This window comes from Camellia sinensis, chromosome 2, assembly GCF_055761805.1.
Source record: "Camellia sinensis isolate YWXY chromosome 2, ASM5576180v1, whole genome shotgun sequence".
Taxonomy (NCBI): domain Eukaryota; kingdom Viridiplantae; phylum Streptophyta; class Magnoliopsida; order Ericales; family Theaceae; genus Camellia; species Camellia sinensis.
This window is the reverse complement of record NC_138962.1, coordinates 50,741,990-50,760,613: the sequence shown is the minus strand read 5'-3', so window position 1 is coordinate 50,760,613 and position 18,624 is coordinate 50,741,990. Positions and strand designations below refer to the sequence as shown.

The following is an 18,624-nucleotide window of genomic DNA, read 5'->3' as shown; positions in this document are numbered from 1 at the left end:
TGAATGCATGCAAATTACAAATATATCATAAGGTTCTTAACAAGTTTGACTTTAATCATTTCAGGTTGACACTCCATCCTATTGGGAATATACAACAAACAACACCAAAAACAAAACACTACACACAACACAATAAACGTATAGTCCACAAGAACCCCCAAATCAATGGCTCCGAGCAAGCTCAGAAAAGCCATTGGGGCAGTCAAGGACAAGACAAGCATAGGCCTGGCCAAAGTTGGTAGCAGTGCCTCCCTCGCCGACCTCGATGTCGCCATCGTTAAGGCCACCCGTCACCAAGAATACCCCACCGATGAGCGGCACATTCGAGAAGTACTGAATCTAACCTGTTACTCCCGTGCCTACATCGGTGCATCAATCGCCACCATTGCTAAGCGTCTCAACAAGACCAAGAACTGGATCGTGGCAATCAAGACCCTCGTGCTAATTCAACGCCTCCTCACTGACGGCGACCCGGCATTCGAACAGGAGATTTTCTTTGCCACGAGACGCGGGACCCGCCTTCTCAACATGTCTGATTTCCGCGACACATCCCAGTCCGATTCCTGGGACTACTCCGCGTTTGTGCGCACCTACGCATTGTATCTTGATGAACAGCTTGAGTTTAGGACGCAAAGCAGGAAGAAAAGCAAGCGTGGCATAACTGCATACGATGAGGAAGATGACGAGGTGGCTAGTCCGTCCTCCGCAAGAGACACGCCTGTGCGTGACATGAAGAACGAACATGTGTTTTCAAGAGTTCATCATCTGATGCAACTCTTGGAGCGGGTTTTAGCGTGCCGCCCTACAGGTAAAAATCAATGTGTGACCCAGATTCATTCTAGGCGTACCGATCTTACTTCTAAAGTTTTTGTTTCAATCTATGAAACAGGTACAGCAAAGCATAACAGGGTTGTGCACGTGGCTCTCTATCCACTGGTGAAAGAAAGCTTCCAGATCTACTATGATATAACAGAAATACTGGGGATCTTAATCGAACGGTTCATGGGACTAGAAGTCTCTGACAGTGTGAAGGTCCATGAGATCTTCTGCCGCATATCAAAGCAGTTTGATGAGCTCGATGAATTCTATGGATGGTGTAAGAAAACTGGGATTGCACGCTCTTCTGAATACCCAGAGGTTGAAAAAGTTACACAGAATAAACTCGATGTTATGGATGAATATATACGGGACAAGTCCGAATCTATGCATAACAGGAGGGCTGAGTATTTGGAACAGAAGAGTGAAACCGAGGAAGAAGACAAGAAGTCTGAAGTTGTTGAAGAGGACACAAGCATGATCAAGGCATTACCACCGCCTGAAGAATTGCCTGAGCCAGAGAAAGAAGAGAAGGAAGAGGTGGCGGAGGAGCCGAAAGAAAAGGATAATAATACCATCGTCCAGATAGAAGCCGATTTGTTGAACTTGCGCGAAGACGCGGTAACGAGCAAAGAACACGGGGATAAATTGGCTTTAGCCTTATTTGACGGTGGTGCACCAGTAATGGGTCCGGGGACAACTCCAGCGTGGGAAGCCTTCAAAGATATGGAAAACTGGGAGACGACACTCGTTCAATCCACAAGCCATTTGTCGAACCAGAATCCATCGCTTCCAGGCGGTTTCGATATGATGCTACTCAACGGCATGTATCAACAAGGAGCAACAACACATGCAATGGCTTCGTCGGGTTTTGTGACCACCGGAAGTGCTAGCAGCGTAGCGTTTGGATCAGCTGGAAGGCCAGCAATGTTGGCGCTGCCAGCACCTCCGGCGGCAGACGGAAGTGTGGCAGCTATAACAGGTGCCGACCCATTTGCGGCGTCGCTTCCGGTGCCACCACCGGCTTTCGTGCAGATGTCGGAGATGGAGAAGAAGCAGAGGATGTTAGTGGAGGAGCAACTGATGTGGCAGCAATATGCGAGGGATGGGATGCACGGCCAGGTCGGATTGACAAATATGCAACCAAACACATATCCTTACAACATGGGAGGTTACACACATACTTACTGAAGCTTTGTTATCGTTCAGCATTCTTTTTGTTGCAACTGTCACTGTCCTATATCATCAGAAGAAGATCGGTAACATGTACAGATGAAATAAATTTAAAAGAAAAGAAACAATTAAATACATATCACCAGTAGAAGATCATTCACATGTACAGATGTAATAAATTTAAAAGCGAAGAAACAGTTATCATCAGCATCTGTTTCCATCCTTTGCAAGATGACTGCAACTAATCACCAGAAAATCAAATTGAATCCAAAATATCACGTGGTACAAAATAGGATTATTTTCTGTGCATATATCTACAAACGAAGGTGGAGATTAACAACTGTTTCCATAATTGACAACAATGAATAGCTAAGCATCAGCAAGACTAATATCTAACATTTAGTATTTACAAAGTCCAGGGCTAACGATGAGTCTGAAATGGCGGTATTCATCTCAAGCCTGTAAAACACATTTCTCCAAGTTTGGCAACCCAATTTCAGGATTTCTTTGTGGAGACACCCAAAGTCATTCCAACAGAAACTAAGGTCTCAAGTGATCTTGCACTATTTGCCAAGAGGTCCTTGTCTATCTTTATTGTATCCTGTAGAATTTCCCAGAAATTGGGCCAGTAGCAAATAAATAATCGGCATAATCACATATATATTCTCTGAATTGATACATATAACCTTATGGTGTGTTTGGTTCATTAAAATAAAAGTGTAATGGAATGGCATGGTCATTCCTCAGCCTCCTTTACGTTGTGTTTGGTTCATAGATTTGCGTAGGAATTTGGAAAGGGAATGGGAAAAGATAGGTGCAATGTGAATAAAATATAACTACATTTCACATACTTTCCCTTTCCAAATCTCTTCCCAAATCCCTAAACCAAACATAGACTTAGTGAACCAAACATGAGAATGAACATTTTGTTGGAATGATCATTCCATTCCACCTCATTCTAATGAACCAGACACTACCTTAAATTCTTTACAAACCTATTATGTTTGAAAGAGTTATCTTTGGTTAGTTCTTATTTATATCCACATAACCTTCAACATGCTATGGAAAAATCATGCTCTTCAATGACAATGATGCAAGAAACAAGGAAAGAATGCCAGCTACGAGCCAAGTTTTGTCTTTCACAAACAATAGATGGTCTACAAAAGGTTTTGGTATGACTGCTAGCTAAGTGATTACATAGGAATACTTGAGAAAATGTTGAAAACTTGTCTCATAAGAGTTTCATTTTGAATTTCTCAAAAATTGAAACCATAAAACCTTAAGCACGTTGCAGGATAAATAACTTATATATAGTGAAAATGAAAGTACCAACATTAAGGCAATGAACATGAAAATATCCAAGAATGAAATTATTTATACATAGTTGAACACAAAAAGAGAGCATATATATTCACACTATGAAGCACAAACGTTTTAACTTAGTTGCTATAGACCTGTCTGACACGCCTCAAATATGGCAGGATATGTATTAGAAACTCCATGTGGCATGCCCCACTTTTTAATTATTTTTCCAGACATGTTGGTGACATGTCACGGACATGTATGTCTTGCCTCTGGACACACCACAAGCCACAGTTATTTTGCCATGAGCTGTAAAAAGAGTTCTCATGAGTTCATAATCATCACTATGTCATATTCTCTCCCTCAAATTTTTGAAGTGTTTGATTGTTGAAACTATTGAATTGTCATTCTAAATTAGTGTTTAATTATTGAAAATGCTGTTTTTTTTTAACTTGCAATGGTTATAAGAAAAAAACTGGTATTTTTCTACTTGAACTAGTAGCATACCCACAATTTTCGAGTTGATTAAGTCAAACTACTTTGATGTGATGATGGCTTATGATTGATAAAAATACTTCGACGTTGAATAAATTTTAACTCCTAGCTTGAGTTGTTTTTCATATTGAATAAGCCTTAGCCTTTTGCTTACTGAATCAGCATTAGTTTTAATTATTGCTAGTTGTTCACAGATTTAATATCCATATACATAGCAAATAGAAATATATATTTTTCCTCATATTCCCACCGTTTTCGCATCCTGATTTTTGAAACTTGCCATGTCCCATGTCCGTGTCTATATCTGTCCATGCCTCTTAATATATATATGAGTTTGGAAAATGAGACAGAATACAGATCGCAGTTAAGTATGACAGCATAACAATACGGGCCTGTCCGAAAACCACATGGCAACAATAGTTGATCACCATGCCCCTTCCTTGAACCCGAACACTGCCTCCCGGTCGCCGATCATAATTAATGGAACACTACAAGTTGCACAATTCCTTCACACTCTTCTCCTTATGCTGAACAATTTGTCCCTCGTCTAGTCGGGGCAGACCCTCTCCAAGACGCCTCAATTGTGGAAAATAGTTTCATTGCCTCCGCTTCATGACCCTCAAACGAGACACCCAACAGCCTGCTCATACTTAACTGCGATCACAGTTGTTCCCTTTGATTTTCCATATTGCTATTGATCCGGATGCAATGGTGGCTTCTTATGGGATTGGTCAAGGGCAGATGACTGTATGGAACATTCTTTTGTTGCGTGAGGTGCAAGATTGAGAGGTGGACCAATTGGTTGATCATTTGGGTTTTCTGCAGACTGCATAGGGTGCGGTGTGGGGAAGTTGGGGGAGATTCTGTGGTGTGGGCTTGTCCGAAGGCCAAAGGTGTTTTTTCGGTGGCCTCATATTATCGTTAGCTTGTGGGAGGGGCAGGGGTGTTGTTTCCTTGGAAAAGTGTTTGGGTTACAGGATCTGCTTCCAAGGTTGCTTTCTTTGCATAGACAGCTTTTGGGGCATATTTTGACTATTGACAATTTGAATTAAACATCAGCGCATTTTGGTCAATTGGTGTTGTATGTGCTGTGGAGCTACAAAATCAGTGGATCATTTACTTATCCATTGTTCTGTAGTGGCTAGGCTATGGGTGCTTATTGTAGGGGTTTGTTTGGGATGGTTTGGGTTCAGCCGGGGGTGAGAGTTGGGAGGCGAAGATGCAAGGCATGGTTGCTTGCTCAGTGCTTAATGTAGCTAGTTTGGTTGGAGCGTAATATACGAAATTTTTAGGGGATTTCTCATTCGGTGTCTTGGTTAGAGAATAAGGTACGACGTCAGTGGATCCAGATGTGTTGGCTTTTGTAGATTTTGTGGATGATTTAATCTCTTAGTTTGTGGCCTCTTGTGGGCTTTAGTTTTGTATTCTTTGCATCTCCTTAATGCTTTTTAATAATATCTGATTTTATTTATCAAAAAAACAATACGTCAGCATATTATCACTTGCAACTGTGCACAGACAACAGAGAATAGGGACTATACATGATGCAGAAGCACTGACAGAGAATTGTTTTAAAAAGTATGATACCAACACAACAAGAATACAACAATTTGTTAACATATTCACCCATCTTTATATATATATATATAAAAGAAAAATTATATAATTTATTTTATTATCTAATACTTACAACTACAAAATGTAGAAAATGAAACTCCACAAATATAATTCTATAATGTATCAAACCACTGCTTGCTTTCTCTGTACGATTTTTTTATTACAATGTTCTTTTTTCATATTAGTATTGTCCATTATATACTTACTTTCTTTAGTAATGCATAAAATGTTTTCCTTCTTCGAAAATATTTTAAGATATACAATTTTGGGTCATTGGGTGAGTGAATTGCTTTCCCAATAATGTTAAACAACGCTCTCATTATAAATTCACAATATTGATCATGTTGAGAGCATCCAAGAAGTGTGTCGAACTGTCTGAACGGGTCCTTTCAGAAGTGCAGTGCTACTTATATTATATGCAGAGTTCTAATTGACTACAGACAATATCACCAAGGCACATTCAAGGACAAAATCACCAAGGCACATTCAAGTGCAAAATACAACAAAATCCATACCATTGTTCCACAAAGGGAAAAAACCCATCCATTGACTATCCTCTGGAAAAAGTTGGCAATAAAATAGTAAAAAACTACATCATTCTTGTAATTTAATGAACCAAAGAAAAAAAAAAAACCTGTACTTATTAGAAATCATTCACTTGAATGCAAATGGAAACAAAAGACTGGTCCCAAGTTTATGCAAAACAAAATGATATTCTTCATTCCCCCGTGCCTATTGGTCTCCATGTACAAGATGTATCAAAGCAAAAGAAAGATATGAACATGGTGGGTACCATACACGTGAAGTGCCAAATGTTGTTTTCTTCCATTACACAACATAAATAAAAGGATGAGATAAACAAAGTTTGACCAGTTATCACTCTATTCAAGATAAAAGTACTTAGGCACTAACCTTTTCAAACATGCAGATGACGGTACTTCCACCAAATGAGAAATATCCAAACTGTAAATTCGATTAATGAAGGTAGAATTCTTGTAAGAAATTAAGCAGTAGCAATGAATGGAAAAGAAGAAAAGTACAAGGTACTGTATCATAAAATATGAACCTCATCTCCTTTCTGGACATGATCCCCCTTCTTCTTCGTAAAGGTGATGCTGCCAACCATTGTAGCTCCAATTGCTACAAATGCTACCTGCACCCAAATTTTAAAGGTTTACCCTTCGGAAAGGCATTTTTTATTATATTTTCTGTCAGTACATAAAAACAGTTGGTTCATGGGCCTATTGGTTGCTATAATAGTAATGACTTTTACCATCAAGTGTGACAATGCTGGTTCAAGTCTAAGGGCAGCCACTTCATGTGAATAAAAAATGACGGTTAGACTTGACACACCAAAAACCCTCCCAGAACCCCAGAATGATAGTTAACAGAAATGACTCTCTTCATGGTTAGGTGGTGCTGGTTGTTTGCCCTTTATTCTTGCATTTGTTAGCACTGGCTTGATGCTCTTTCAATAAAATTATCTATTATTTATCCAAAAACAATAATGGCTTAACAGAAATTATTTCGTCCCAAAAAAAAAAAAAAAAAAGAGAGTGAGAGAGAGAGAGAGAGAGAGAGAGAGAGAAAAAGAGAGAACCATATGAAAATATTGAGTTTTTTATTTTTTTATTTTTTTTTAACCAAACTAGTTTTTGAAAATTTTCAGAAACAGATTTTAAGAACTTAACCAAACAGAGCCAAGGTTTCTTGCTGATTGAAAAGGAAATATCCTCATCCAAAAAAAAAAAAGGGATTAGGAAACATGCTGAGATTAGTACCTATAAAAGGAAGCTGCCACGATAATGGTGGAAAATCAAGGTACTTACACTTAAAAAAAAAATCATCTTACAAAACAAGGATACAGTTATAACAAAGATGGGAGGATGAGGCCCATGCACTATAATCGAAGAAAAGAAAAAGAACAATATCCTACAGATTCAAATGGAGGATTACATTGTTACAGGGCAATGCTGCCACATTCAATTGTGTAGCATAAAACAAACCAATGATTAACACTAATTGTGCAATAATAAGTCTCATGCAATTAGCTTGCCTAAGGAAATGTGACGTACCAAGGCAGTGACATCATTTGTCATTAATGTAGAAAAAGCTGAAACTACAAAATTATTGCCAAATATCTGAAACAACAAACCTTTCCAAAATCTCTTGTTGAAATAACAGATACCACCCGCTTATTCTCAGTGAATACATTGCAGTACTTGCTATTTACAGCAATAGGGTTAACCTTGAATATACGAAATACAGCAGCAATCAGGAGGGAATACAAGAAAAACAAGAAAGATGCCGATGAGCAACCAAACACAAAATTAATATTAAATCCTCACATACCGTATATAAGCATCCAGGTATATCAACAAAATTTTCAATGGTTCCAGATACTGGGAAATGGAAACGATGATAATCCTGCATTGGAAATGTCAAGCCTTGAATATGGAAACTGGAAATTATAATGTCGTAAGAACCTTTGTTGGACAAAACATAATAGAAAATTGCACCAAATACCTGTGGTGCCAATCGAAATATCACCAAGGATCCATCCATGAAAGCAGTGGAGTATATTTCTGTCCCCAGAAGACCTTGAATAGAAAACTTTCGACCCTAAGAGTAAGAAGAAAGATTCCATTTAAGAAATAAAATAACATGAAGGCTTTTCTCAAATTTAAATAGCTCATAGAATCAGGTTGTTTATTTTTAACATGTGATTCTTCTTTGCTGCATTCTTCCATCTATCTAATAAAGGAGATTGACAGTTTCAGTTTTTCTAGCATTAGTATTCATTGAAGAAACCACCCACAGCTATGTTCCAACATGCCAGGTTTGTTGTTCAAGATTGCTAGTCTTATGCATTTTATTGGTTCTTTACAAATTTTTGGACTTCAACCAGATTGCAGGTTGCATTTTCTCACTGCTTGTTAGATTCTATTATTTAATGAGTAAATATAAAACAGAATAATTTTTGCTAGGGAGATAATCAGGATCAGGTAGCTAAGTCCAACATGGAAGACATGCATGCATGCACAACATGTTCATGAGAAAATAAGAGATTCACCAAAAAGGTGCTCATGTTGAATGGTTTGCAATGGAACAAGCAGATAAAATTATAATATGGGTAAGATTGTTTAATTGGCTCCATATGTTGCTCCTCCCAACATCTGCTGTCATACCTATTTTCAAATTAGTGAAAGCATAAAAGTAACCAAGCAATGTCTGAAAAAATAAACAAAACAAATAAATAAATAAATAAAGAACAAAGAAAGAAGATGATACCTTAATCCAAAATCTTAGACTATCTTCAACATTTGTGAATGCCATTAGGCGGCTATCAGCAGCACATACAGCAACATCATCACGTTCCATGCAAGCAATTGGTTTTGCACCAGGTTTCAACTCTCTTATAAAAAATTCGTTAAATGTCTGCACGCGTAGAAACTATGAGTTCAATTTATTCAAAACCATGATGGTAACTGTAGCATTGCAATAACTTAATAAAGCACCAGCAAGGATAATGATATAGCACCAAGATCAGGTAAGATCTGAATCATAACAATAGCATGTCATGGCTTCCTGATTCTTGGTCAACGGCAGCCAAGGCTGCAACTAGAGAAAACAAATATTTGCCTTTCTGATTTGGTTTAAATTCTATAATCCTCACTGATATTACCAGATGCCGATATAGTGAAGCCATCGAGCAAGCAAATTAGGGAAACCACTCGCTTTATAATTAGTAACTGTTAGAATACTTATTTTGTTATTTTGCTCTTTTGTTAATATTTACTTAAGTTGAGGATACAATGGTCATATTGTTATGTTAGGGTTTGTATATATATTTGACTGATGTAAAGTTGAGGCACTATGATTATTCAATATATATAAAATTTCTCTTTCTTCTTATTCTTCTTCTTCTTCCTCCTAAATCCCAACCCTAAATTCCTTCATTTTACATTCTAACTGTAACCAATAAGTGAAGTTGACTTATGTATACGCAAAGGGCTTGAGAACACAGATCTCTCTGAAAAATATGTTTCCAGCAGTCCAAAGCTTTAACTAGTTGAAAAATGAGATGTAACCAAATATTATGACATAAAAACTATAATTCACTCTACATATTGACAAACATGTCTTTTACAAATTCAAGTGACGGCAATGTGTCAAAGTAATAAAGTTCACTCTTAACAAAGGCCCAAGAATGAAAAATCTCTTCTTTTTTTTTTAATTTTTTTTTTTTTTGATCAGCAACAAACAAGAATTTTATTAAGGCACAGAGCCAAAGATAGGAGGATGAGGCATCCTCAGAAAAAGGGTACAAGTGAAAAAACAAAACGAAAAAAATTCAAAACCAAAACAAAGCACTACATATCACAATCTGCCCCCCAATCTGCTGCAATTAAAAAAAGAGGAACTCCTTTAAACAAAGGGCTCCCCGATACCCAAAAAGAAACCAAATGTCATTCTGTTAAAATTCTATTTGTGTATCAAATAAATGAACAGGTTTTAACCTACCTTAAAATGCTCCAGTGGGTACTTGACGTCAGCCAAGTTGATTTGATCCTACAACACAATGGTGGAGAAAAATTAGACCAAAGAATAGTACACTTCATACAAGTAATTTTAGCATAAAAAGCTGTATGAATTTGGGTAAATTATGATTGTACAATCGAAGGCGACCAAAGAGCAATTAACAAATTTTAAATATAGCCATCAAAAGGAGATACATGAATAGATATAATACATGAAAGCATAGCCAACATCATGAGTATTATTCATGAACCAAAAATGAAAAGGGGGGCAAATCCAATGTATGTTTTTGGTCAGTCTGTTTAAGCTTCAAATTTTATTAAGATAGCTTAATTAAACTGATTATCAGAGACCACTTTCAAATCATCACTTAGTAATTTATTCGAAGACTAGAGGCACACACTAGGGGCAGGATTTAAAAATGACCTGACCCATTAATTGTTTCAGAAACTAATGCATGTAGTGGGCATCCAACACAAGCCTTAAACCCCAATTGCATAACTACACAAATCAATGAACCCTTCTTTGCCATAAATTTCAGAATGCATGTTCATGAGATACAGGGACAGCATTTACATTAGCAGTCTACCTAACAAACATACAAGCACAGCCCATATGAAAATCCACTCAATATCACTTTAAATCACATCTACTGGAAGTTGGTTATGTGAATCCTCTAATAACATTATAAGCCGTGTTGAAGAGGTTTTACTGAATGTTTCATGAATGGTCTATAAATCATGATTTTGCATTATAGGCATTGGATTAATTGTTCAAGAGACAAAACGGTAAATATAACAAAGGATAACATAGTCAGACTTACAAACATGTGCACATAAATAAGTTTATTTACTTGAAAACATCAAGCGTCCATTATAATATTATCATCAAAGAAAAAAAATATCATTCTAGTTCTTCTCCACTTAAAGGTAAGAAGAACATTAATGAGCAGAGCAGAGACATAAGTCTGTTTCTCCTACCATTCAAAACCACACTTGACTCAAAAGGGTTGCAGACAAGTTGACTTCTGCTGGAAATTGTGTTCATGCATATAATATGATAGTGGTGTTGGTGGTAGATAGTGGCATGTATAGAATATGATAGTGGTGTTGGTGGTAGATAGTGGCATGTATAGAATATGATAGTGGTGTTGGTTGTAGATAGTGGCATGTATAGAATATGATAGTGGTGTTGGTGGTAGATAGTGGCATGTATATAATATGATAGTGGTAGATAGTGGTAATATATAATATGTAAGTGGCATATAATGGGTTATGATGATGTTTGTAATATCTCCTATATAAGGAGTGTCATTTGGTCTTGTAAGATAAGAAGTTTTGAATATAACTGAAATATATTCCTTCTTCCTCATATTTTTCGGAGTTCTTCTTCTTCATATTTTCTAAGTTGGTATCAGAGCAACAAAAAACACAGCAGCCCTAAAACCGTCATAGCCATGTCGGAAGTCACGTCCGGAACCACTTCAACCCCTGCCGCTGCCATTCCGGTGAAAACGTCCAACTCTCACTCTGTCCAAATCACCACCATCCGCCTAAATGGTGATAATTTTCTCCGCTGGTCACAATCTGTCCGGATGTATATCCGTGGGCAAGGAAAGATCAGTTACATCACTGGTGACAAGAAGGCTCCTGCTGTTAATGATCCGTTGTTCGACAATTGGGACGCTGAAAACTCCATGGTTATGACATGGTTGGTCAATTCCATGGAGGAGGATATAAGCTCTAATTACATGTGCTATACTACTGCACAAGAATTGTGGGATAATGTTAGTCAGATGTATTCTGACCTAGGAAATCAATCTCAAGTTTTCGAATTAACTTTGAAGTTGGGAGAGATTCGTCAAGGAGATGATTCCGTCACCAAATATTTCAATTCGTTGAAAAGGTTGTGGCAGGATCTTGACATCTTCAACACATACGAATGGAAATCGGTTGACGACTGCAACCACCACAAGAAAACTGTGGAAGACAGCCGTATTTACAAGTTTCTTGCCGGCCTCAACATTGAGTTCGATGAAGTGCGAGGAAGAATTATTGGCAGACCTCCTCTCCCATCCATTGGCGAAGTATTTGCTGAAGTCAGAAGGGAAGAGAGCCGAAGGAGCGTCATGCTTAAGAAAAAAGGTAATGGTGAATCAATTGAAATTTCTGCTTTAATTAGCGATGCTGCGGCCAACAAGGCTGCAAATTACCAGCGCAGGTTTGATAATAAGCCACGGGTCTGGTGTGATTTTTGCAACAAGCCTCGCCATACACGCGAAACGTGTTGGAAGATTCATGGCAAACCTGTCAACTGGAAAAGCAGCAAACAAGGAGAGAAGAATCGTGGCTTTCCTACCGCTAATGAAGCCGATTCAGGTCCCTTCAACAAAGAGCAGATTGATCAACTCTTAAAGCTGATAAAATCCAACTCCTCAACCGGTACTCCTAGTGTTTTGTTGGCACAAACAGGTAGAAATCCTAAAGCCTTCTCTTGCCTAAACTTCTCTCCGTGGATCATAGATTCCGGTGCCTCCGATCACATGACTAGTTTTTCCCATTTATTTAGTACCTATTTCCCTTGTTCTGGTCATAACAAAATCAGAATAGCCGATGGTAGTTTTTCACCTATTGCAGGAAAAGGATTTATTAAACTAACTGAGAAAATTAATCTCAATGCTGTTCTTCACGTCCCCAACTTAGCCTGTAACCTTTTGTCTGTCAGTAAACTATCTAAGGATTCTAATTGTCGTGTTACATTTTTTGAATCCCATTGTGAATTTCAGGACCAGAACTCGGGGATGATGATTGGGCATGCTAGGATGCTTGAAGGTCTTTACTACTTTGATGAAGTACCTGTTAGTAATAAAAAAGCTCAGAGCTTTAATAGTACCAGTTCAATCTCTGTTCGAGAAAAAATAATGCTATGGCACTATAGGCTAGGACATCCTAGTTTTCTTTATCTGAAACATTTATTTCCAGAATTATTTAAAGGGATTGATTGTTCTTCTTTTCATTGTGAAAGTTGCATTTTTGCAAAATTTCATCGCTCTACTTATTTGCCAAAACCTTACCAGGCTTCAAAACCTTTTTATTTGATTCATAGTGATGTTTGGGGCCCTTCTAAAATCACTACTCTTTCTGGTAAAAGATGGTTTGTTACATTTATTGATGACCATACCCGCTTATGTTGGATTTATTTGATGAATAAAAAATCTGACGTGAAAAATTTATTCACAAATTTTTACAATATGATTGAAAACCAATTTCACACCAAAATTGGTATTTTACATTCTGATAATGGAACAGAATATTTCAATGAGCAGTTGGGTGAGTTTTTGGAAAAAAAATGGGATTTTTCATCAATCTACATGTCGGGATACCCCTCAACAAAATGGCATTGCAGAACGAAAAAATAAACATCTACTTGAAGTAGCACGTGCTATAATGTTTTACATGCATGTTCCTAAATATTTATGGGGTGAAGCAATTTTAACAGCCTCTTATTTGATAAACAGGATGCCTACAAAGGTGTTAACATACAAAACACCTTTTGATTGTCTCAAAACTTTTTTTCCTGACACGAGGTTGTTTTCTGATTTACCCGCCAAAGTTTTTGGATGTACTGCCTATGTTCATGTTCCCAGTCAATTTCGTTCAAAACTTGACCCCCGTGCTATAAAATGTGTTTTTTTGGGTTATTCCTCAAACAAAAAGGGGTATAAGTGCTTCGATCCTCAAAACAAGAAATTTCATGTGAGTATGGATGTGTCATTTGTGGAAACAAAATCCTATTTCCCCAACACTTCTCTTCAGGGGGAGACAAGTGGAGTAGAAGACCGTTTTTGGGATATTTCTATCCCGCTCCCCAATGTCATTTATCCTACACAAAAATCACATCTGTCTGATAATGATCACTTAGGAGAACCAAGTTCTATGGTGCCTAGTCAAGAAGATTCTTGTTTAGGGGGAGAAGTACTACAAAATGATCTAAATCCTGAGCTTCAGGTTTATACTAGGAAGCGATTTCATCTGAGGAATAATGACCCGAATGTCCATCCTAATGACCCGAATGTCCACCCGAGTTCTGGCATCGAAATTTTAGGTAATCCTATTCCTTCTATTTCCGACCTTGATGTACCTATAGCAATTAGGAAAGGTGTCCGAAATTGCATTAAACATCCTATTGCAAATTACCTCTCCTATCAAAGACTGTCTAAAAACCATAGAGCTTTCACATCTAGGATTTCACACTTGTTTGTTCCAAGGAATATACAGGAAGCATTGGATGATCCGAATTGGAAATTAGCAGTCATGGAGGAGATGAATGCTTTAAGGAGAAGTGGTACTTGGGAGATAGTTGATCTACCCAAAGACAAGAAAACAGTTGGGTGTAAATGGGTGTTTACGATAAAATGTAACGCAGATGGAAGCGTTGAGAGATACAAGGCGAGACTGGTAGCTAAAGGCTTCACTCAAACTTATGGAATCGACTATCAGGAGACGTTTGCTCCTGTTGCTAAAATAAATTCCATCAGAATACTGTTATCTCTTGCAGTAAATTCAGATTGGCCTCTACATCAACTTGACATTAAAAATGCATTTCTCAATGGTGATCTTGAAGAGGAGGTGTTCATGAGCCTACCGCCGGGATTTGAGCAGAGACTTGGAAGTGACAGAGTATGCAGATTGAACAAGTCATTATACGGACTCAAACAATCACCAAGAGCGTGGTTTGAACGCTTTGGGAAGGCAGTTATCAGTTGTGGCTTCTCGCAGAGTCAAGCAGATCACACAATATTTTATAAACATTCAAAAAACAGTAAAATTGCAATTTTGATTGTTTATGTTGATGACATCATTTTAACTGGTAATGATGAAGCAGAGTTAGCAGCCCTCAAAGAGAAACTCGCAAAAGAATTTCACATTAAGGATCTGGGAGCCCTCAAGTATTTCCTCGGAATGGAATTTGCAAGATCCAAGGAAGGTATATTCGTTAATCAGAGAAAATATGTTCTTGATCTTCTTGGAGAAACAGGTATGCTTGGTTGTAAGATGGTGGAGACTCCGATCGAGCCTAACTTGAAGTTACAAGCTGCTAAGGCTGAAGAAGTCAAAGAGAGGGAACAATATCAGCGACTTGTCGGGAAATTGATTTACTTGTCTCATACGCGGCCTGATATTGCCTTTGCAGTCAGCATGGTAAGTCAGTTCATGCACTCACCAGGGGCAGAGCACTTTGAGGCCGTTTATAAGATCTTAAGATATTTGAAAGGAACTCCAGGGAGAGGCTTACTGTTCAAGAAACATGGACATCTTCAAGTTGAAGTATACACAGATGCAGACTGGGCAGGAAGTGTTACAGACAGGAGATCAACATCCGGATACTGCTCCTTTGTAGGTGGGAACCTAGTTACTTGGCGGAGTAAAAAACAGAATGTGGTAGCTAGAAGTAGTGCAGAAGCAGAGTTCAGAGTTGTTGCCCATGGAATCTGTGAAGTAATGTGGATTAAAAGAATTCTTGAAGAATTAAAGCTTTCTCACCCGACACCTATGAAGGTCTATTGTGACAACAAAGCAGCTATATCTATAGCTCATAATCCAGTTCTACATGATCGCACCAAACATATAGAAGTGGATAAACATTTCATCAAGGAGAAAATCAATGCTGGCATAATCTGTATGACCTACCTTCCAACAGGTGAACAATTAGCTGATGTGCTAACGAAGGGACTACACAAGAAGCAATTTGATAAGCTGACTAGCAAGCTGGCTATGGAAGATATCTTCAAACCAGCTTGAGGGGGAGTGCTGGAAATTGTGTTCATGCATATAATATGATAGTGGTGTTGGTGGTAGATAGTGGCATGTATAGAATATGATAGTGGTGTTGGTGGTAGATAGTGGCATGTATAGAATATGATAGTGGTGTTGGTTGTAGATAGTGGCATGTATAGAATATGATAGTGGTGTTGGTGGTAGATAGTGGCATGTATATAATATGATAGTGGTAGATAGTGGTAATATATAATATGTAAGTGGCATATAATGGGTTATGATGATGTTTGTAATATCTCCTATATAAGGAGTGTCATTTGGTCTTGTAAGATAAGAAGTTTTGAATATAACTGAAATATATTCCTTCTTCCTCATATTTTTCGGAGTTCTTCTTCTTCATATTTTCTAAGTACTTCCAATCCCAAATAATCTTAAAAGGGTTAGCACTTAGTTCATATGATTACACTTTGGGTTTAGCCTATAGATATACCCAATAAGAGTCTTTGTAATTTATCCCCCAAGGGTATAGTTTCAATTCATGAAAAGGGAGTAGGGGTTAATTTTAAGCTACAACTAGGAAAGATGCTTCAGAATTAAATGGTTTTAAGATAAGTATGACCAACACTACAAATATACGGAACACAACTTTAGTAAAAGTCAAACAGAATGCCAAGAACCATGATATTAATATGTAATAGCCAAAGCCATTACAAGAAAAAAGAATGCTGTTGAAAAGCAAAGGCAAATACAAGAAATAAATGCATACGTCTCGAGCTAGAAGTGGCACCAGTTCAGAATAAGATTATGATTTGACAAGACACAATGACAACAAGTGAACAAATGAATACTTTGATTGAAGAGGAATAATTTGATTAAGTTAAACGTGACAGAAAGGAAAGAGGAAAGCAAAAAAGTAAGACAAGAAATGGAAGCTTATGATTAATAGAGGAGAAGACCCCAAATAAGCAATGAGCTCAAGTAGCCAACCCCAAGTCTTTGGAAGAAACGGAGTTGCAGCTACAGCATAATGTCAATGAAATAACAAGTTTAGATATTACTCTATATTATAAAGCATGAAGCAGACAGGTTTAATAACATTTATGCAGACAGGTTCCACACATGAATGCATCAATGTCAGGCCACAAGCATACACCACATCATCAAATATAATTACAAAGACGCTTTAGATGCAAGATAAGATGATTGAACTCATAACATAGAGCACTTCTTTTTGTTAATAGAAAATTGCTCCAAATGGAAAAGAAAAACATCAATTAAAGGTCATGACCAGACACGAAGTCAAGTGCTCATCCAGCTTAGCACTGTAGGTCCTGATAATCAGCCTCTCCACTAAAATGAGATAGTAAGGCTGCCTACATACCATCTTTTTCAAACCTAGCGATAAGTGGAAGCCTTGTGCACTAAATACTAGGTGTATGACTGTTCATAGATATGATAATCAGCCTGTTTTTAGTAACAAGGGTGATCTAAACCTCAATATGTTAAACAATTAATCACCACCCAGCTGTTCTGCATCCGCAAACACTGAATATATAATGATCCATCCAACAAGACTTCATAAAAGGGCAGGTCCATGAATTCATTACAAAGCAGAGTTATCTGTCACTCAAAGACACGAGTACAGAAGAATTTACAATATTTTTTACTGCATTACATGCTCAAAACCAAGGAATCATAAACATTTTGTTATGCCTTATAACATCAAAATAATATTACAGTTTTATATGTACTTGTGAAGATTAGCATGCCTTGAAAAATTCAATGAACTTTGGTATATCTCTAGCAGATTCAACCGAATTCATTTTCTTCCCCTGCTTTTCTGAGATGCTTTGCAAGATTTCTTTCGCCCCTGCACCCAATTGCAGTACCAAAGTAACCAAAAAGATCATAACTTGCATAAAACTACGAACAAACAAGAAGTGAAAAATTCACGTGAGATAATTTTTTAATTTGCAGTGGAAGATCACTAAGTGCAGCAATGAGCAAACAAAGACTGAGGTGGAGGCAAAATGAGGCCTGGGTAGAGAATTTGAACTGGTAAAAAAAAGACAATAGTGTCTGATTTGTGGAAAATATGTCCGACGTTAAGCCAAATGATAAAAATCCTTTTAAGTTTACAGCTAACTTCAACCAATTTTACTTGGAACTCAGATTATTTTGGCACACGGAATGGAAATAAGAACATGGCAAGTGACTAATTGACAAGGGTCGGCTTATATAGATCACATGTGGCAATGTGTTAGGGAGTTGTAAATACAAGAGTGATTCTCTTCTCACCATGGCACTCAAGTTTTCATTTCCTCTAAAGCCCTTCCATTCTATTAGATTTTTATAGATTCTATTGTTTCATCTTGTAAAAGAGAAATACAGGAAAAATTAAGTACAAGTTTTAGAATCACTAAATGTAGTTTTAAAATGAAAGTGCACCAAAAATTGAGTGCGCTTTCCTCACACGAATTGCTAACTTTTCTATATATGGCATTGCTAAAGCTTAATAAAAATTAATGCTGTACCTTTGTCCATAAGGCCAAGCCCTAATTTAGATTGATAAATGGCTCTCATTGATAGAACAATCTTTCCATCGAGTAATTCCTCCACTAGCCTCTTTGTCCTCCGATCAAAAACCTAAAGCATTACAACCAGAAATTAAAATATAAGAATATCACCAAAGCATTGCTTTGAAATTAATGATATTTGACTGAACATCAACAAGCCTGTAGAACAAACACAAAAAATAAAAATAATCATAGCACACGTCAGTTGAGTTCCCTACTAATGTGTCAGTTTCTAACCAAAGCTGCAATAGACAAGGACAATAGTCAATTTATATGCAGCAGAACTACTAATTCCATTTTTCTTTTTCCTCGTTTGTTCACAAAGGTGT

At 37.4% G+C, this 18,624-nt stretch overlaps 2 protein-coding genes across 2 annotated transcripts in view; one reads left to right on the top strand and one right to left on the bottom strand.

Annotated features, from left to right (window-relative positions):
* On the top strand, positions 1–2,007 carry LOC114305087 (putative clathrin assembly protein At1g03050). The gene is made up of 2 exons (XM_082914391.1): positions 1–808; positions 890–2,007. The coding sequence occupies exons 1-2, from the start codon at positions 166–168 to the stop codon at positions 2,005–2,007; spliced, it is 1,761 nt and encodes a 586-aa protein (XP_082770517.1). The 5' UTR covers positions 1–165.
* Positions 2,008–2,225: 218 nt separating this feature from the next.
* The window catches only part of LOC114305065 (phosphatidylserine decarboxylase proenzyme 3), a 41,923-nt gene continuing 25,524 nt past the window's right edge, over positions 2,226–18,624 (bottom strand). Inside the window, 11 exon segments of the mRNA XM_028250190.2 lie at positions 2,226–2,491; positions 2,493–2,590; positions 6,316–6,366; positions 6,470–6,556; positions 7,559–7,651; positions 7,756–7,830; positions 7,930–8,025; positions 8,695–8,841; positions 9,928–9,975; positions 17,489–17,589; positions 18,254–18,365. Of these exon segments, the coding sequence (XP_028105991.2) occupies positions 2,443–2,491; positions 2,493–2,590; positions 6,316–6,366; positions 6,470–6,556; positions 7,559–7,651; positions 7,756–7,830; positions 7,930–8,025; positions 8,695–8,841; positions 9,928–9,975; positions 17,489–17,589; positions 18,254–18,365 (957 nt within the window). The 3' untranslated portion in view covers positions 2,226–2,442.